The sequence below is a fragment of the Eleginops maclovinus genome, chromosome 6, assembly GCF_036324505.1.
Source record: "Eleginops maclovinus isolate JMC-PN-2008 ecotype Puerto Natales chromosome 6, JC_Emac_rtc_rv5, whole genome shotgun sequence".
In the NCBI taxonomy this organism is placed as follows: Eukaryota; Metazoa; Chordata; class Actinopteri; order Perciformes; family Eleginopidae; genus Eleginops; species Eleginops maclovinus.
The window spans coordinates 19,334,253-19,355,279 of NC_086354.1; the positions used below are offsets into that span (position 1 = coordinate 19,334,253).

Genomic DNA, 21,027 nt, shown 5'->3' on the forward strand with positions numbered 1-21,027 from the left:
ATGCCGCAGACCACTAACGGTCCGTCTAATATGAGCACAGTGAACAGTACTGATGTCAACGAAAGGCCGACATGCCTGGAGACTTCTGAGCTCTCAAGATCTTTGTCCCAGAAAAGAAACCATTTTAAAGGTTTCCTCAGGAGAAGTGCTTTTGTTCTTTTCACTCTGGCTGCTATAGTCATTGGTAAGTACTTGTTTTACTTAATCATTGTTATAAAGTAAAACTGTGTTTGAATCTCAATGTTGACTGAATGTATTCCAAAAAAAAATTCCATGACCTTTTAGATCGAATCTGAGAGAGTTCATACAGATATATATAACAGAGTAAACAAAAAAGGCACTTGTATGGCATATACTAAAAGTAAGCAGCTATTTCATAGACATTTTTTGAGAACAATACATTGTTAATAGATCTGACTTCACAAAAGTCTCGTAGCAGCTCATCTGGTGGATTTTATCAGTGATGAAACTCTTTCACTTCCTTTACCCGAGTCCTGTTAATGGAGATTGCCCCTGTTTTTTGCATAATGCTATTTTCCAACAGTACTTTGAGTTTTGACTACAATGCTATTTGTATTTTTGTGAATGAATAGTCATTTGAGAAACACAGTGACATGTGGACCTTTGTTTCTATTTTTCTGAGGGGTTGGACTGGGATTCGCTCTTCAACACAGTAACATGACATCCAGAGATATAGAATACTTCACCTTTGCTGGAGAGCTGTAGATGCGGATGCTACAGATGGTGGTGCTTCCTGTCATCACATCCAGTCTGATTTCAGGTTAGATTCCTGAATATTACAGTCAAATGGTCCCACACACTCCGAGAAGTGACCATTTTCTATGCAAAGTAGTAAATGGTAAATGGACTGCATTCGAGGGACCATGCAAGGTGCCACCTGCTCAGGGAAACTCAAATTCGTACACCCACACACTGTTGGCCGTGCCATCGGGAGTAGGTGGGTCCTGCACAAGCACCCTTAACGTCACCCATATTCTCATTAAAACTAACCCAGCAGCAAAGAAAATGTTTTATATCGTGATGTTTGTCGCAAGCCGGTGTTTTATGCTTTTTCCACACCTATACTATTAGAAATATCCTCAATATAATGCAATCCAAAACAGCAATATAACATTACTGCAACCCCCTACTTAACTTAAATACATTCCCAAGAGGTTTTATTTATTGTTGGGATATTGGATGATAACGTTCAGATCCTAGTTTAATATGACCCCACTGTGAAATATATTTGTGTGTTCAACTACTTTATGTAAGAATGTGTTTACCCAGTGCCGCCGCTCCCATAACGCGCATTACGCGCTGTGCGTAGGGCACCAAGTGTCGAGGGGGCACCACCAAAAATAGCCTAATGAAAAATCGTCATAATAATTATAAGGCCGAAATTATTTCAGTAGACTATAGAAATATGAGGCACTTTTTAGGCATACTACTCAAAGGTACCGATGGTGCCCCCCTCTCCCCTCCCCCCCTCCCCTCCCCACTCACTCATCACAACTCATAATGTTTTTTTATTGGGGGGGGGGGGGGAGGGCATCATGAAGGAATTATGCTTAGGGCACCAAAATGGCTAGCAGCGGCACTGTGTTTACCATATGATAAAGTAGCCTATTCCTTGAATGTGTGTACTGTACATATCTAAACAGGAAGTCATATTCATGTGTTGCATCTTCTTTTTATTTTAGGGATGTCATCTATGGACAAGAAGGCTTATGGGAAATTGGGGCTCCACCGCTTTCTGCTATTACATGGTTGCAACCGTCACGTCTGTGATCATTGGCATCGTCCTGGTTGTGCTTATCAAGCCTGGGAAATCACACGGGAACGCCTCAGCGCCCTCTGGTGGTGAGGTGGAGCCTGTGCAGACTGTGGATGCCTTGCTGGATCTGATCAGGTTAGTGTGCATCACTCTACTTTATCAAATACAGACATTCATTATAAGCTAACCTTTACTCTCTTTCCTTCAATTTACAGAAACATGTTTCGCTCAAATATTGTGGAGGCTTGTTTCAGAAAGGTGAGACCTGCAGTGTTTTATATTTGTGGATGGATGGAAGACCATTTACTTTTCTGGTAGTTGTGACCAAATATTACAATGCATCTTATTAAATACAAATGTTATTATCGTGACTTTTAACGGCTTTACTGGTAATCTTGTAGATGATACAGCGTCAATGCCGGGCACCTCAGAAGGAGCCAATACTTTGGGTTTATTGGTCTTCTGCATTGCCTTTGGTCTTATCCTGGGCAGGATGGAGAATGAGGCAAAACCTCTGAGGGATGTTTTTGACTGCCTGAATAAAGCCACCATGCATCTGATCAGCATTGTCATCTGGTAAGAGAAGCTGCTAACATTAAGACTTAAACACAACATTATAATTTCAACGTTGAAATGTTGACCCCTTAATTGTGACTAAGCCAATTCCTGAAATTGTAATGATAAAAACACATTATTATCATCATTTATAATACATTAACAGTGCTTTGTCTTACGTTTTTCCCGCAGGTATTCCCCGGTGGGAATCCTCTTCTTGATTGGAGGACACATTTTGAAGCTGAAAGACATTAGGGGTATAGGTCTCCAGATTGCCATGTATGGTCTCACTGTGATCACTGGACTCTTCATCTACGGCTTCATCATCCTCCCCCTCATCTATCTCACGGTAACGCGTAAGAATCCCTTCAGGTTTATGATCGGGATACTCGAGGCTCTTACCACAGCCTTTGGCACGTCATCCAGGTGAGCTGGACTTCCAGTTTTCATTGTTGTTTACTGTGCAAACGTTACGGTTAAGATGGATCCGACTTGAGAAACTATTGAATTTTGCAAATTTTTTTTTACAGTACTGTGACTCTACCCATCGCCATCAGCTGCCTGGAGAAGAATCTCAACATGGACAAGCGGGTGACACATTTCATGAGTCCTATAGGGGCCACAATTTCAATGGATGGCACAGCACTTTTGAGGCAGTAGCTTCCATATTCATTGCCCAAATGTATAATATAGAGCTGGATCTGGCTGGAATCACCATCATCAGGTATGGTTAAATAACCTTATCTTTTATAAAGATACATTGTATGTAAACTAATTCTTGCATAATCTAATGATTGCCAAAACAGCTTCTAAAGTTATTTATTATTACTTGTCCATAATTCATGTTTATATTGCAATTCCAGTATCACTGCCACAGCAGCAGATACTGGGGCCTCAGGCATCCCACAGGGCGGAACGGTATCCGTGGTGACGGTGTTGACATCGGTTGGACTTCCGCTCGAAGGCATTTCATTTATCATCAGCATTGACTGGCTGCTGTAAGTGCGTGACTGAGTGTTTGTGTGTTGCCAGAGTTTAAAAACAGCAATGATTAGAGTGTAAGAAGTGTTCTGCCAACATTATGCTGTACATGATTCATTGTTCCTTGATAGAAAGCTTATACGTTTTGTTGAGAGGATAGCACAAAGTTACATTAGACTTCCTACATTTATTTTTGTGTTTGTGGTCAAGTCACAGTCACAGTCACTAACTTCAGAACTTCCTGTATTTGTTGATAGAGATCGTTTGAGGACGACCACCAACGTGCTGGGTGACTGTATCGGTGTGGCTGTTGTGCAACATCTCTCCAGACATGAGCTGCAGAGCTCCGGGCTTGCACACGAATGCTTAGTGGAAGAAAACAAGATGAGACTCGCAGTGAAGTAATAATCAAGCTGAAATTATGTTTAGTCAATTGCAGGATGGCACTGGTGCAGACATATAATACTGAACTTATATACATGGACAAATGAATGAGTAAAGATACATTTTGCCCACTTTTGATGAGGTGTGGAGAGTATTTTTTAATGTACCAAAACACTTGAAATGCACAAAACTTGAGAACTCTTTGAAATACACAAATGACCTTACTTCAAAAACATCCTTCATATAAGGTCAAATGATTCCAATCAATTCAACACAGCTTTTAAACACACCAGGTATGATATGTAAAGCAACTGCTGTAATAATGCCTTGATTAAGTAATGATTGATTGACTAATTATCAACTTTGTCTTGTGTGGCCTGAACAGGATCTCAAATGTGTTTATCCTCTCAAAAATGTGTAGCATTTTTAACTCGCCATGTTATTTAAATACTCAAGACAAATTAATATAATTGTTGACTGGTGCTTCTGGGGAAAATGCACTTTCTGTGTAGCATCAGGTCTACACGATGTATCTCTCCTCACGCAATACAAAGTCTATGATGGATTGATTTAGTTTGGAATGTGCCCGTGACATTTCTTCTGTACCAAATAATTGCGTGCCAAAAAAGGTGGTATGTGGAGAAGACTGAAAGCATCCTCCCTTTCTTGTGTTAATACCAGAGAAGGATTATCAAAGCTGGTGAAGGTGCAGTTAGTTTTAATGACTTTGTATGCTGCAGGGTAGCTTGTGAATTGAATCCAGGTGTAAAAGTCTTAATTATCCAAATCTTCAAAGTAACTAAACGTATCAAATAATTGTGGTGGAGTAGAAGTACAGAGTAGCATAGAATTGAATACTGGTGCCGTGCTATGTGGCAGCCTGTTGCAGGGACTCCCTGTGTTTTATTGATAAAGTGTTTTTTTTACTACTTTTCTTAATTAGCTTTTTTCTTTCACATATTTATTTAAGTTTGTTATATTTTCTATACATTTTTGTCACAAATGTATTTTTTATTTTATTGTATTGTAACTATATTGCCTTGTTTTTATGCTGCTGCAACGTAAACAATTCCCAAATTGGGATCAATAAAGCAATTCTCTTCTATTCTAAGTATCTCAAGTATTGCATTTAAGTACATTTGATGTAGATGAACTTAATTACTTCCCACCTCTGGTTAAATCTAAAGGGAATTGGCAAATTGTGAAGGTTGCCTTTCATTTTGACCTAATAATGACTATTTTAATAGCTTAATAGTTTGTTGTCTTGTCATCATAACCAATAACTATTCAGTTTAGTCCTTCTTAAAAAGATGTCACATTGTTTCAGTGAAATGTATTGCAAATGAATTCAACGTAAAATATTTGTTTACACCGTTTATTCTGACTGTGGAACAAAGCTCAACAGAAAACAGAAAATATACACATCTTTCACAGGATATCGCTTCCATCACTGCCATATATTATAATTTAAGAATATTTACATATATTACAACACCACATCTGGGGCTATGCACATTACTCATTAGATGCAATTGAGTGTTAAAGGGCAGCTGGTTATTCATGCATCAAAACCCTGATTTACATTGTATTCTTTATGTACAATCTGCTCCTGGTTTGTCAGTGGCAGCCGCAGCTTCCTGCCACCATGTCATTATACTGTTTCAACACCACATTTTCTGCGTCATCAAAGTAAAGAAGGTTGATGGAGAAGAGCTTATCGGGGACGCAGCAGGGTGTATCAATGCCTTTGATCAGCTTTAGAGCGTTGATGATGGATTGGACGGTGGCGTGGTTGGTGGGCCTCATGTTCTGACCCAGAGGGAAGGGGCAGGAGCCTTTGCAGTGGTAGGCGTTGTAGCCACGAGGAGACACGATCCAGCCCGACCAGCCGATCTCCTCAAAGTCGACGTAGAGGGGCTGACGCTGGCAGGGTGAAGAGGCACCCTCCTCCTCGCTGTAGTCCAGGGAGCGGGCGATGCGGGAGGGAGGCCCTGACATGGGGGCTGAGGGCAGGTCGGAGGTGACTTCTGTATCGTTCGGGTCTGTTAAGGGAAAGGAGAGTCTTTTGTTAGAAAACAGTTCATACATTACGTTCTTCTGAATAGGACCACACAGTAGCATGTCATATTTGATGCCCTTTCTGTTTGCATTGCTTTTATTCTGAAAGGGTTTTGGTTGTCAGCAGTCAATTGATGGAAGAGTGTCTCTGATAGCCAATAAGAACTGAATGTCATATTTCACTCTTACTTTGTGTCTGATAACTGAATTCATTTACAAGGGTTTCCCCAAGTCCCCACAATTCTTATCTACGCCCATGCCCATCAATACTGTATTTGTTTTCACCAGCACTGGCCATAACATAATTAATCAAATTACATTAAGTTGACCTAAACTCACCAATGCTTTCGAGAGTAGTAGAGCGGCTGCCATCGTCCGTGAAGAGGACCAACATGGGCTGTTTGCTCTGGTGGTGGTCGCGACCTGAAGCAAAGCGGATCAGCTTGAGATCCATATGGCTTCCTCCAAGAGTCCGAACCACCACATGGAGCCCCAGGTTACTGCCTTCATCGTTCATCCAGGAGCGGACCTTAATAAAGAAGTTCACATTAGTCAAGTAAAACTCATAACTTAGGCTGGTTTATAACAGGATATCATGGGCGAATGAAGGCCTTAAGGGGAAGTAAATACTTACTGCTTGTGTAATGGTGAACACTTCCCAACCAGTAGAGTGGACTGGAATCAGTCTAGAGGACAGCAGCTTCTTGTCCTGTGTGTTGTTGTTTTTGCTTGTGTCAAGCAGCTGATAAACACTAACCTGAATGAAAAATAAGTAATGATGGATTAGTTCTGGATTAGAGGCTCTGTCCCCGGACGAGAAGCATTTTAAAGGATTTGATGAATTTCATTGCATTTGTACAGTAATGCTGGCTAATGGTACATACCTGGCAGAAATGGTGTCTGTTGAATGTCAGTGTAGCCTGAGGTCGCAGCTTGAAAAGATGCAGCTCTGCAGTGAGAATCTTCTCAGTTATTGCAACCGTGGACAAATTGAACCTGAACTCCACCTGTTCACTGCGCACTGCAATGAAAATCATAACATTAGAAACAAGAACAAGCTTGATCCTATTTAACATGCTAAAGAAGCCAGCAACAAACGCATGCATGCATGGATAAAATCTTACATTTGTCAAAGAAGCTGCGCACAGTATTTCCCTCAAGCAGATACGGGTCCTTAGTCACACCGTCCACATCAGCAACAGTGTTGTACAGATCGAGCATGTACTGAGGTGGCTGTTTGTGTCCATGCATAGCAGGGGGATCATCCATCCCAAAAACTTCCAAAAGTCTCTTGATTGCAGCTGAGCGTACTTCCACTGATTCATTCTCGGCGGTGAAATGGTTCTCCAGGTAGCTGAGTGGAGGCCGTGCAGCGACGGCGCACACTAAAGCGGCAAGGCTGATCACAAACAGCAGCATGTCTGAAGGTTGAGTAGATTCCTTGTGCGTCGGTGTCCTCGGAGCACACAACCGGCCAAATAGTAAGTTGGAGTTGGAGTGACTGCAGGATCCTGGAAGCTCGACTTTTTATATCAAATGCTCCCGTTCACTCTTCAGTTCCCCCAAAGCCTTGGTAAACAGCAGTAAAGATGCTATTTGGTCGCAAATGTAAATCGCCAATCAGCCAACATAAAGGGAGACTAATGGCGGCGTTAACAAGGTGTGAACCCGATTGTAGATTTTAGTCAAGCCCATTGTCCCGACGTCTGGCAATAAAGGTTCAAATAAACTAATTTCACCCTTTGAAAGAGCTTGGTACTTATGGACCAGTGTGTAAGTTGTGCAGGAATATATTGTATCTCTGATGTATCATGCAATAGGATATGCATTAAAAAAAATGTGAACAGAATAAACTTGCAGCTGATCTCTTGAGGAAGTGCATTCCCCATGGGAGGTCGACTGCCCCTAAATTAATCCATTAATTTTGAATAATGGGCACAGTGCCTTAGGTGGAAACCAATTACTTCGATAAAGAGACGGGTGTCCTTGTCTACACGTCGAGAGATTTACATAACTGCTTATCCAGAGACTGCTGGATAATCACCAAATTTGCAAAAAAAAGAACTCCAAATGCAATGCAGCTGATGCGGTGGTTTAAGCTGATGTGGTGTAATTAAACTTTAGTCAGTTCGATCCTTTCCCATCATAAAGACACCTTCCTATTAAAATGCTTATTTTAACTCAAGTTGCCAAAAGTGTTCCTTTGAGTTTACATTTCCTAAAGATTTAGGAACATAATATAGTGCAGACAATTGTGTGTAGCTACACTAAAAAGTATCTCTTCAGTTTACCTTTCAACACTTAAGAAGCAGAAATATCTATAAAAAGATGATGAATTATAATCAACCCTTAGTTAAAGACAACAATGTGAGTCATTGTTTTATTATAAAGAGTCTCCTGTTGATTATTTTTATTTCTTAAAACCCTGTGCCATTTGGTAACTTTGATCTTTACGCACAAGCGAAACGTTTGTTTCCCCAGCTGTAATAAACAATTAAGAGATCAAAGTTTTGTCTACATGACACCTTGTAAGTAAGTCATAAAACTTAAACTCTTAAGATGACAGAAAAAAAGTCACAAAAGAGTTTTTCGCACGTTGATATGAAAATAAGGAGCTATTAGCTACCTGCACGTGTGTTTTTTCAAAGGAACATTTGCAAAACTATTTGGCTTTTCATGTGCTCCTTACCAGTGCTTCTTCAAAGGCCGATTTTAGCTCTTTGATACTTTAGACACACCCTTGGAAACATACTGGTTGTGATTTGTTCCAGAATGTTTTTGTTTTTTTTATCATATTGTCTGACATCATGTCAATACTTCCTCTTGTTCTGTTGTATTTCTTTGTTTTCCTGAACTCAAACTTCACATTTATGTCATTTCCTAAAGTAGTTACCTAGATATAATAATGTACGTATAATGTGCACACATAAGTTTAGCTTTCTGCGATTTGTATCGTTTTTATTATTTTATTTAAATTAGTTAGTATATCTAGTTTTGAAGATAGAAATGTAGATTTAATGTGAAGAGTATTAGTTTTAGTTTATTTTAATGTTGTTATTGAATTGTGCTGTATTTGCTATTTTGTGGGAAATAGCGAACTGCTATAATCTGGTACAAAGCATCCATAAACTAAACTAAACTAACTAATGAAGGAAGGCTACACCTTGTATTTACTCTGTGGGGAAGTTTCTCCAGTGCTATTTCAAATGATATTTCTTACAAAATGTACCTTTCCCAAATATTTATGTGTGATTAGTTTATTTGGTGCAAATAGAAAATAGAAGATCAACCTTTATTAATCCCCCGATGATGAATTCAGGTATATATAGGCTGAACATGCATTTAAAGTATATTGGAAATAAACATGTGTTTCAATGAACAAAGTCCTCAAAGATTATTGTATTAAATTTATTTACAAAATTATCATTTAAACATATATTACATATAGTACAAAAATACTTTAGGAGAGCTAATTCTTGAACAGATGTCCCAGTCTTTGGTGGAGTCCACAATGGACTGTCGAAAATTCCTGAGAAGAGATTTGAAGTGGTTTCCAGTAGGGGGCACAGTGATCAGTTTTGGCAAAGGCAGGATGTGATGGACAGGACTGTGCGTATCTCTCCATGCTGGTTGAGGAAGCTGTGGGTCTCGTAGCCCTCAGGAACACATGAGCTGGGCTGTTTTTCAGCCCATAAGTGGCAAACTGCTGGATCAGATAGATTTCTGCAAAATAAAAATGAAAGAAGGTTTAATTCCCTTTGTGCTACACATAAATAAGCAGTTTGTTGCCAGAATCATACAAAGAATCAATAGAAATGAAATCAATCATTGCCTTAATAAATGCTTCTGTTTGGGGCCACTGTGAAAGTTAACTCTAGTATGTGAGGTTCTTGTATGCTTATATCAGCTTATATGCCTGTCTGTCCTGCACACACCTTTAATGAAGGCATTATGAGTCTCAGTAGTTCAAATATGCAATACACAAACACCATGCATTAACCTGACCTGCTGTTGGCGCAGTCATAACAACTTCATACTGTGCATCAAAAAAGGTGTTAAAAACCCTAAAGATTTCATTTATATTACATTTGGAAGCCCAATGTTCATTACATTTCATTTAGCTGGCACTTTTCTTCAAAAGCGACCTATAATTACTATATCGTGCTGGTGCATGAGTCTCAATTGTCCTAAATCTTGTTCAAAATATACTGAATATTTCAGGTTGAATTTAGGGAAAAGATGTCCAAAATAAGTGCACATTACATGGGAAATGTTGTTAGGATGAGGGGATGATTAAATGAAAAAATATGATTTTTCTGTATTTGTCCGTGCAGTATTTTCCCTCTCAAGCCTTTCAATTAAAGTCCAATGACGTTATGAAGGAACTCTTAGGTACATTTGTAACGTGGCTCTTTTATGCCATAAACAATTACATATAGTATTTTCTTCTAACACAGTCCCAAAATATAGCTTTGTTGTGAGATTGTGGCAGACTTCTGAAGGCGGGACATTTGGTTCAGGAATGTAACGCTGACAACATGCTGAGTGCAGACAGTGTCAGAGCTCACAGGCAATTGTTATGAGAGGGTCCGGGGAGGTGTGGGTGTGTAGCAGCTGTGTTCATGCTTACCTGAGAAGGCATCGGTTTCCTGTAGTGCAGCCTCCCAAACATCTGCCAATGTTTATTTCCTGTGGAAAATTAGCAACACACAGAGAGGGCAATCAGACCACAGCTGGTCGCAAACATTGACCCAGTTGAGCCGGGCCCCAGCTGTTTTTTTAACTGCTTTGATTCGACACCTGCAGGGGCCATTTGCGTTTGCACTGAGTTTGCACCTTTTGTGCTGAGGCGCAGCCCAAGACCAACTGTGTCCATGTCTTTAAATCTTTAATCTAATAAATCAGTCATCAAGTTAAGTCTGGGGTAAAGATAAGAAATAGTTATTTCAGTATTTGTGGTATTGAGATGATTGTGGATGAACTTTGCATTACGTGCTTCAAAGTAATGCTTTGGTGAAGTTTGATTAAGGATAATGAGTCTAAATCCTAATTTTCTAGAATTGGGCCACAAAGCAGTTTAATTCAGGTTTCAATTGTATTTTCCTGATTGAAGTTGAGCTGGACCTGAAACCTGCCAGTCTATGATGTGTATTGTTGCAGGCTGTGCATGAGTAAGGCCAGTGGATTAGTTTGATTAAGTGCGGTCTTCCACAGGTGTGTCTGATGAATACAGATACTTCATTACTGTCTGGCACCCAACAAGAGCCTCGTTTCCTCTGAACTCCACTACAAAAGAGATAGTGTGAAACCGGCATCACAAATGAATCACTCTTGTAGTGTTAAGTAAGCCATGCTAATCAAAGAAGAGGGCTGGATTCAAATACAGAGCTGCAGGCATGCACTTTTTTTTTATTGTGGATAAACAAGACAGGCAGTTTTTTGGGAAAGTTAAGAGTTTACACTTACTTTAAGTCTCTCCTCTTTGACTCCATCACTGTTGACCACTTCATAGTAATACTCCATGTACGGGACCCTGTAGCAGCTTTCTTTCAGCTCGCAGGTCACCACTGTCTGGATCAGCTCCACTTTGTTTGGGGTTTCCACAAACTCGGAGTCAAACTTAGTGGGAACACAGGAGAATCCCTCTGTGAAGGAATTGAAAAAGGAATAAATTGAATAATATGGGCAGAGGGGATCAGCTCAATTATTACATCTAATCCAAATGAAAACAAAAACAAATTTGGCTTTGGATCACTCCCACCCTAATTGATTGGTCTTTAAAATGACTGGAGAGCCATTTTCATTCTGATTATGTTACAGAATAGTGTTTGATATCATTAAAGATTGGAAAAGATAACAGTATTGTCGATTAAGTCATAATCAGACAGACAAACTCCTGGTTCCTCCTCGGTAATTAAAAATCTTGAAATGTGTATCTTCATAGCTTAAATTGTGAAATGGCCAAAAAATTAGCATTGGGACTGTAGTTGTGTCAGCATTGTAGTGGATTTTGATGAAAGCAGTGCAGGCCTGCTTTGATTATGGGCCTGCGATGAAGAACACTATAAATAAAGTAGGCATATATATATATATATATTTTTTGTGTAGTTAAATATTTATTAATAACACTGTGTTTCTGTGGGTTATCTAACTTCAGATTAGTTTCAAGGTCAGACGATGATGTGCATTAAAATAATACTTTAATGAACTAGCTAAATGTTCCCTGTTCGAATGAAATATATCTTGCTTCGTTTATATCCCTTCTAGTTTTAGAAAAATAAGAAACTAACTGACTGAGTGTTGTTCAACCTTTCTATGTGTGTTGGGAAAGTCAGTCATATTTCTGATCTCTGATCAGCAGCTCACTGTCTAGTTGAATTACTCTTCCCGTTTTGATTGTTATTTGGAACTGGGCAGGTAGCTGCACAATACACACACACGCACGCACGCATGCACGCACAAACACACACCTGGTGATCCCTTGGACCGGGAGCAGTCTCCCACGTCCAGGACCGTCTCATACGGTGTATCGCTGTAGTAAGTCCTGAGCGCGGGGACGCGTAGGCACTGGGTCAGCTTGATCTCGCACTGGCATTCCTGGATGACTTCCACCTCCCGGGGTCCCTCCAGCAGGAGCAGCCGGTCCACACGCATCCCGGTTGGCTCACACACCTGGTTCATCCCGCAGGAGGGCAGTTGGGCCTGTGGCCCCGCGCTCTCTGGAGCTGAGGGTCCGCGCGGCCTCGTCTTTTGTAAGAGAAATAAGACATGTCAAAACATGTTTCTGTGTCCATCATTGTAAGTGGTGGAAATGATTTGGAGAGTGCTTTTACAATTATAGTGCATTCATAATACATGTAATTGCTTTATGCAGATATTCCTACTTAAACCATCTAAAGAACTAACAATAATTGTTCCAATAACAATAATTGTGATTTGGTGACGCTTCAGTAATAACGTCATCATAATGTCTGAGTTTCAGGAGATAACTTTTACCATCACACTGCGACAGTGCCACCGTGTGGCCACTTTGGGAAATTCCACTTACTTTCTTGCTCCTGAGAAATTCCAGCATTGAGGAATGTCTGGAGTATTCCTGCTGTCTTGTTTCATGTGATGGCCTGGATGCTCCCCCACAGTGTGACTTGCACATCCCCACATCAACATTGACAGGACTCCCCGAGATGTCTGTGAAGACAGATTAACACATAATCAGTTTGATGTCAGACAGCAATATTTAATATATAAAACGTATTACTTTTAAAACAAATAAAGCTATTCATGTCAGTTCTTTTCACATTTCGAAATCCAAGGACAAATATACTGTGGCTTTTTTTTAGAGGATTGCAGACATGCAGCTCATCGCAAATAAAAACATATGCATTTACTGATGGAAGAACATGTGGTGGTGTTTTACCTTGTCCAATGTAGACAAAGTGGCTCTGTCTCTTGCAGCACAGCCTCTGTGTGAACAGGTTTCTGTGATCTATGTGTTTACTGAACACTCCGGTCACTAGAAAACACAACACAAACATCAGAGTTAACACGTTTATGCTTTTACACAATGTATACTGGTATGATGTCACACTTTATATTTTTTTACAAAATCGGCGGATTCAGATCGATGAGATCACTCTATGTTACACACAAGTTTAACATGGGACAAAATAGTTCAGTAATCCATATTTCCAAGTCTTTTGTTTGTCAAAAACCAACATTGGCAGATATTTAGGCCCAGCCAGTTATATTCATGTTTAGAATAATAGCTTTAAAAGAAAAAACACTCAATTGATGTCATGGAGGAGTATTATTCATTTTGCATTTGTATGAAAAAGTTAATATTGAGTTAAATTCAAAGTAAAATGAAATCCCCTTCAGCATCAGCCCATCCACAACCCTCATGTTTACCCATCTTATTAGAAGGGATTAGCAAGTATATTTGATCAGATTGGTGTCAGTCCAGTCAGCGAAAAGCTGCTTTAATATATGTCACAGCAGCAGCAGAAGAGAACAGAGTAAACAATACTTACAGGTCAGGTGGAGGACAGAAAGGAGGAGAAGAAAAGGCAGGGGTACATCCATGGCTTTAGTCTGAATCTGCTCCTCAGCTGCCAGATACTGAGTGTCCCTCTGCTCACTGACGCCTCTGATATTTATATGGGATCAAGCTTCAGCCCCAAATGTCACCTGAAAACAAGCTCTCAGAGTGGTGTGGGGTCAGAAAAAGTGAGAGCTAATCAAATTTCCATGCTGAATGCTTTGTGGGATGGAGTTCTTACAAGCAGGGGCCTGCACTTCAAAGGAAATCTCTACAGCCTCTCTGTTTCTGCTGCGAGGGACCCAGTGGCTCGAGTGTGTTGACCAGCCCGAGCTCTCTCTAATGAAGTGTTTAAGTAGCCTTGAGCCATTAAAGCGTCGCTCATTCAAAGGCATTAATCATCTTTTATCTCAGGGGGAAGGTGTTTAGCACCTCTGACTTAAAACAAAACCCGGCCCAAACACATAAACAGGATCAGCGTGGGGGCCTGAGCCTCCCCTTCAGAAAGCTCCAGCACCTTTGTGTTTATTCAACATGACACCAAATGGCCAGACCTCTCAGAGCAAATCCCAGCTTCTTTTCTCTTCAGAGAAAGGGAGCTTAAAGAAGTATTAGAATAACATACATTTCAGACATTTCAATTTCTGTGTATAACATTTGAGAGTTGAAATGTGAGCTTAAAAATATAGTTTACTGGCAAAAAGGCCCACAATAAACCTACAAAAAAAAGCCTGTAAAGCTATATTTCCATATATTGGTCCAAGGGGTATCTTAATGTCAGGGAAACCACTTTAATATGGTATAACGTTGGCACTCCCCATTCATATCTTAACACGGTGTTAGTCCTTCTTTGAAGTGTTTAGATGATCTCCTCATTTTCAGCTGGATCAACAGATCATCGTTCAGAGAGCCATCGGCACTCAGACCTGTTGATTAAGGTGACGCCTTCAACAGTTTCAATTGTGAAATTCCTTTCACAAATACTACTGAAATGAATCATAACCCTGGTGAAACCCAGATATATTGCCATAATCACTTGATTTAATTATGCAGATCATATGATATGTTGTCAGGAAACTCTATAAAGATGACCACAATTGTTTTTCAAACTAAAGGGGCCTTTAAGTGCGGGAGAGTGGGTCCAGACAACGGTAATGTTGTTCAAAGGATTAAAAAAATAAAATAATTAATTAGATAATCAGGGGTTAAAAAAGTTGGGACTCATGACCAAAAATCAAATGAAAAGCTGTGTTGTTTCTGGAGCTTCTGATTGTAATATAAATGCAATATTAGGAATTCAGAATTTTGAAATGTAAACCAGCGCAATTCCTCGACCACGGAGCAAAATCCCTCAGTTGGAGCAGATGTTGTAATAACACAGCTCCATAGAAGTTATGAATGGACATTAGGCTTTATCAAATGCTTGGTTCAAGGTCAATAATTAACAGTGCTTTTATTAAAATAGCAGTAGTAGTAAAAAAATATGTTTCTTGAAACCTTTGATAACTGAAGTCAACATTCACTGAATTAAAGAATGATTAAGATCTCCCTACTTCAGGTTGTTCCAACATATTTCTGTCACATGTTAGAACAATATAAGAGTTATTTATGATCCTTCAAATGTAGTAAAGAGAAACTGTCTTTCATGACTGTGTTTTGGGCTTGGGGTTAAACAGTACAACATATTATGGCAATAAATATTCACTTTCAAATAACTTCGAGGTGTGCAATACTTTACAATCGATTTTATCTCTCCTATTTTGCTGTTGCTCTTTCTACGTTCACATGATTTATTATAACAGTATGTTTCAGTCTTTCACACCAAGCTTGCACTGACTTCTGTTAATATAAATTCATAGTTTTTTAAGTTAGGAAAATGGCACGGATGTACATCTGATGTTAACAAGTCTGTGCTTTTTATGTGCTTGATATCCTATTCCCTGTAATTCATCACATTTGTTTCAGTTTAAAGTGGCTTGGCCATATTTAGTTTCCAAATTTGTTCCTATCATGGTGTTCTGTGTTTGATGAAACTGGGATAACTGTACCTCAACACGATGCCAAGTAGCTGTTTCTTTCTGCCCAGGCAAGCAAAAGCAAAAGCTCAGCAAATATGACAGTCTGTTGAGATATTAACTAAACAAAACTCTCAGCACCAAAACCTTTTTCTTGATGTAACCAAACACTTTGACCTCCGAATGTGATGCATCCGTCATACTAAATGTCATTTTGGATGTCCACCTATACTGTTTTAATGTCTTATTAATTATTAGTTATCTGTCAGTTTATCTGTCACTGTTGCCTTTGGGCCATGTTGGCAGCCATTTCAAAGAAAGAAATCACCATTATAAAGGTTTATCTTTAAAAATACTCACTCTCCCCTCTCAGTCACATGTACATTACCAAATTAGACGTGTTCATTATAAACATCAAACATCTGTGCACAGGCCATCACTGTCTGATAATCAAAGTCCATAGCAACAATAATGTTGCTATGAGACACAGGTCTACAAGGTAACATGTTTGAAATGTATAAATTATGAAGACAGAGCAGTCAAATCACTGCATAAGTCATAGTGAGATTTTTATCATATGCATGCCTCAGCAGTTCTTGCGGCTGGCCATGAATATGAAAGAAGAACACACATAGATCAATGTGAAAATCCACCACCATGTCAGATCAAATGCATTCACAGAAATGCCCATTGAAGATTTTTGCATGCCTGCTTTCTTTCTGCAAATATGTTGTACTGCAGTTGTAATCACGATAATTAACTCTTGGCAAATAATAATTTCCTAAAAAGTACCTTCACCGATTGGATCACAATGGGAAAACAAAAGGTAGTAAGCTATGCAAATAGTGTTTGTACATTTCATACATGTATTTTTTAATATATTTTCTATAAAAGTTGAAAAAAGTCCTGTGCAAATCATTTCTACTGCAGAACAATTACTAATGTTTCATGAACAGAAAGTTTAACGAGAAGACAAATAGGAGCATGGAGAGCATACAAATAAATGTAGAGTCAAAAGTGAAATGTTTGCTTCTAAAATGTTGGGAAGTAGAAGTATAAAGTGGCCTCAGATGGTAATACACAAGATAAGCACATTTACCCTAAAAATGTACCTAAGTTCAGTTTTTGAGTAAATATTCTTAGTTATTATCCAACACTTTGTACAGCACAGACCAAAGTAACATCTAAATGTTAGATGTGCGACACTTTTTTGTAAATCGCTGCGTGAAGCTGTTTTTTTTAATTACAGCAAACTTGTTGACTTCACATTAAAGGGATTTTAGTTACACATCTACTCTGTCATATTACAATTGGGTTTAAACTTTTGTTAAGTAAAATACTGCCTGCATAAAAGTGTTTTATGAGAGTCCCATCAGGTGATGAAGGTGATTTTTCTTTATAGCAGGCTCATTAAGCAACAATCTGCATACATTTCCAAGAGCTCAGCTTTAGGGTCAACATTCAGATTGTAAAAGCCGTATGCCTTGTATAAATACAATGCACTATGCACTTCCTTAAACAATGCTGCTACCATAACATTTTTAGGAGAATTATCATTCTCAAATATTTCAAATGCCTCATAAATTAGCATGAGCAGGGACAGGAATGGGCTGTTCCCTTTCCTCTTTTTATTATTTTTATGCAAAATGCCCCCTGTTTTAATGAAATATAGTGTTGAAGTGTTTTTGAATTGGTTAACTACAAAATAATAAGTGTGCCAAACGATAACTCAGTGTTTACTTATTTATGAGACAATATTCGTAAAGTATAAACAACAATAGAGGGTTGGGGATGATAAGCAAATTTATTGAAATAATGCTTATATAGGAAGACATACTTATACAACACATGTGTGAAAAGACAGACAGTTTCTCCTTGTATACGAGACGAATTTCAGAAATGCATTTACATTTAACGATTAATGTTTGTATATAAACAATTATTGATGGACATCTCATGCAAGAAATACTCTAAATAGTACATATGTATATTATTATCAGTTACACTGATCCCCATTCATTAAGCAGCTTATTGAATACCTCATGTATTAAAAGGCAAGATAGTGTTATTGGAGCAGCCACGCTACTGAAGGCGTTTATATGTGTAAGTCGTGGCCCGTCGACAGCAGCAGTTCATCCTCAAGCAACAACAAAGTGCTGCTGCGATTCTACCCAAGCTTTGACCTTTAACTTAGTGCAGAGTGAAAGCAAAAGTAATGCTTAAAGATTTCCTTGGCTAGCCTCATTGACTAGATTCCAGTAAGAGACACCATAAAACCGTGTGTTGCTTAATGATAAGATTTGGCAGATGAACGCGGGAAGACTCTAGGCCAGCAGGTAGACGCCCTCAGCCTCTGTGCCGCTGATGTCGCTATGAAGAGAAAAAAGATATAAAATGTAAATTATTTTAAAAGTGGTTTGTGTATTTTTGTTGATTCTGGCTTTCTCTTACAAACCAACATCCTAAATGTCATTTCTGAGAGTATCAAAACAAGTATGAAAAAATAAACCAGTATGACATGAGATGGACAGTTTTGCAAACTTCAGTTATCACATACCTTCATGGGTTTCTCTTGACGCCTTTTGTCAATCCTCTTTTTCAGATCTTTGACCCACGTCTGTTTGGGGTCTGCACAGAACTTACGCCCCCTCTTCATGGTGAAGCTAAAGGATAATTGAAGCAAACATATGTTTATTTGATCAGCAATGACAGAACATGCTTTCCCAAAGTTGAATTGAGTTCAGTATCATAGACGATGTTCTTATTGTTTTTAAATGTTGACTTACATAACAGCAGGGATGTTGCAGCCTCCATCTGGTATCTGATCTCTGTAATCCACTGCATGTCTTTGAGTGCTCTTGCCCAACTCTTTCACATACTTCAAACAGCAGTCGTCATAGGTCGCTGAAGTCCAAATAAGCAAGGTTAGAAATCAAATACAATCCAGTGCCAACGCAGCATCTACAGTATAATACTATTTGTACATAAAAAAAATCAGTCAACAAAATGCTAAAGGTCCTCGATACAATACAGTAAGGACACAGCGAGGCAACCTCTGCAGTTACTGAGACAATAAACCTTCCTTTTTATCTTTATTGTTGAAAAGTATTTGACCCTGCAATCAGAATACTCGCTGCTCTTTTACAGTCACTTACTTTGTGCCAGTGCAAGGCAGACGCAAGTCAGACTCAGCAAGATGAGCGTGTTGAACCGCATGGTGAGGTCTGTATGATCGCAGCTCTGGAAGAACGCAGATGAAAGCAAAAAGTTAAAATAAGTTTACCTTCGTTTAGCCTTATCACTTTCTGATAATTATACCAGCCACGCCTTCCCAATTCACATTGGAAACTTTGAACCTTGAACAAATATTTCACAACACCTCTCTTTCTGTATATGTACATGGGCATACATTTGTATCAAACAACTATGACCTTTCAACTCTACAATGTTCGGTTGCCAAACAAATCTAATTCTCATAGAGTCTGTTTACATTGCACATAAGAAATTTATAGCTCTAAAAAATTTTCGAATTTGTTTTTGATGGCCTAAAATATTTCAAATATTCTTTGCTATTTTATCTTTTGGTAGGCAACTAATTAGGATCTTTTGTTCGCAAACAAAATGAAATGGTATTAATTTCAATTGCTTTTGGTGCTGTCAAAAAGTAAAGAATGAAGAATAACCCACAGAAAACTGACACAAATGACACAAATTGTACTAAATCAAATCAGATAAAACATGCAGGGAACTCCAAATGATCTATTTTTTTTTTACCATAGGATTGCTTATTACTCACCTCTTGAGCTCCAGATGTATTCCACTTCTCTCTTCTTGTGTCTGTGCAGCTGAGGCGCGGCAGTCTTATATAGGGCTCACAGGTATGCCACGGATCATATTTCCATAAACGCAACTTACCTTTGCACCTTTTTTCACTGAGGGGATTTTTTTTTTGCCTGTGATGCTGAATACAAATATCCGTCTAACAATTAAGCGTTACATTTTTAAAACATCTCTGAAATATAAAAAAAGTCGGACATTCTCAACATGCATACAAATGCATATATGACATATGTAATTTAGGTTTAGTAATACCAAACTGATCTTACCATGGAATAAACTCCCTTGTTACCTCCGGTTGTTTTAGTTGGAGTCTAGCCAGGTAAAGTCTTAAAGGTTTTTAACATCACATCACACTGACATTTACATATTGAGAAATACTCTTGAATGAAGGTTTTTATTGCCAATATAATCACATAACTTGTTTTCATCTCTTTCCAAATTGGAGTAAATCATTGCAGTGAAATACTTTAAAGCAATTTAGTTATTGTGCTAACATGCAACTCTTCAAGGTAATCTTGTCCATATCATTAACTTGATAGAGTTTCAAACATTTAACACAAGTAATTCAACTTTGTTATCTTTCTATGGACTTTTTAATGTTTTTGTTCAGGGAGGGTAGACTTTAAGGGAAGGGACACCAAGTATCTATAACATATAGGCTATGTTCATGGATATAAATATGCATTTGTATCTAATATTAACTATGCTACGTATTGTTTTTACTGTTGGTCAAATGTATACCTAATGTTTAAATGCACAATATTACATGTACTGTAAAACCTGCAAAATAGCATTACTCACATCTCTCAGTAAACCACTTCCCCCTTTTATTAAACATTTGCCTCTATTTCCCTTACTGGTCACCACAGCTGATCATCTGTTTTCATCTCTTCGTGTCCTATGCATCTTCCTCGGTCACAGGAACCACCTCCTGCGTGTCCTCCCTCACCACATTCATCTTTGACCTTCCTCCTTTCCTATTGCCTGGCCTCTTCAGCATCCTTCTCCGAAATATACCCAGCATCTCTGCTTTTAGTGCCCCTCACACACAGAGACATCCTCAATATTTCCATAAAGAAAACTATAAAATGTCAACAACAAAAACAAATCTTTTATGCAGTGAAATTACAATATTGGCTTCATAAAGAAATCACACAACCAGTCTTGCCATAGAATAGTTCCTAAGCTTCATTTGATAGTACCAAGCACGTCCTTTACTGACGTTATTTAATGAGTGTTGTTGTTTTTTTTATTGGTCATTCATTTAGCTTTCTATTCAGACTCATGAATCTACATTTCATGCAATACATCTGCAAATAAAAATTGTGATCACTGTCTCTTGTTACTTTGTATGTATCAAACATAAACTGTTGAACATT

The 21,027-nt window shown here is 38.7% G+C and overlaps 4 protein-coding genes across 4 annotated transcripts; 1 reads left to right on the forward strand and 3 right to left on the reverse strand.

Moving 5' to 3' along the window:
• On the forward strand, positions 1-4,590 carry LOC134866036 (excitatory amino acid transporter 1-like). Its single transcript, XM_063885930.1, is given in 11 exon segments — positions 1-184; positions 644-781; positions 1,704-1,750; positions 1,752-1,912; positions 1,993-2,035; positions 2,076-2,353; positions 2,525-2,758; positions 2,863-2,978; positions 2,981-3,056; positions 3,196-3,330; positions 3,571-4,590. Coding segments are annotated over 11 exon segments (1,560 nt in total). The 3' UTR covers positions 3,719-4,590.
• A 724-nt stretch (positions 4,591-5,314) lies between these two features.
• Positions 5,315-7,174, reverse strand: admp (anti-dorsalizing morphogenic protein). Its single transcript, XM_063885931.1, has 6 exons — positions 6,880-7,174; positions 6,640-6,776; positions 6,390-6,512; positions 6,091-6,284; positions 6,041-6,045; positions 5,315-5,724 (listed from the first exon to the last, which is right to left on the reverse strand). The coding sequence occupies exons 1-6, from the start codon at positions 7,172-7,174 to the stop codon at positions 5,315-5,317; spliced, it is 1,164 nt and encodes a 387-aa protein (XP_063742001.1).
• Positions 7,175-9,229: 2,055 nt separating this feature from the next.
• On the reverse strand, positions 9,230-13,855 carry pnhd (pinhead). The gene is made up of 7 exons (XM_063886268.1): positions 13,786-13,855; positions 13,173-13,268; positions 12,804-12,943; positions 12,226-12,502; positions 11,222-11,400; positions 10,386-10,444; positions 9,230-9,478 (listed from the first exon to the last, which is right to left on the reverse strand). Exons 1-7 carry the CDS (start codon positions 13,835-13,837, stop codon positions 9,328-9,330), a joined length of 954 nt encoding a protein of 317 aa, XP_063742338.1. The 5' UTR covers positions 13,838-13,855; the 3' UTR covers positions 9,230-9,327.
• Positions 13,856-17,593: 3,738 nt separating this feature from the next.
• Positions 17,594-19,755, reverse strand: ccl25a (chemokine (C-C motif) ligand 25a). Its single transcript, XM_063886778.1, has 5 exons — positions 19,605-19,755; positions 18,964-19,048; positions 18,595-18,712; positions 18,366-18,471; positions 17,594-18,178 (listed from the first exon to the last, which is right to left on the reverse strand). Exons 2-5 carry the CDS (start codon positions 19,022-19,024, stop codon positions 18,155-18,157), a joined length of 309 nt encoding a protein of 102 aa, XP_063742848.1. The 5' UTR covers positions 19,025-19,048; positions 19,605-19,755; the 3' UTR covers positions 17,594-18,154.
• Between the last annotated feature and the right edge of the window lie 1,272 nt (positions 19,756-21,027).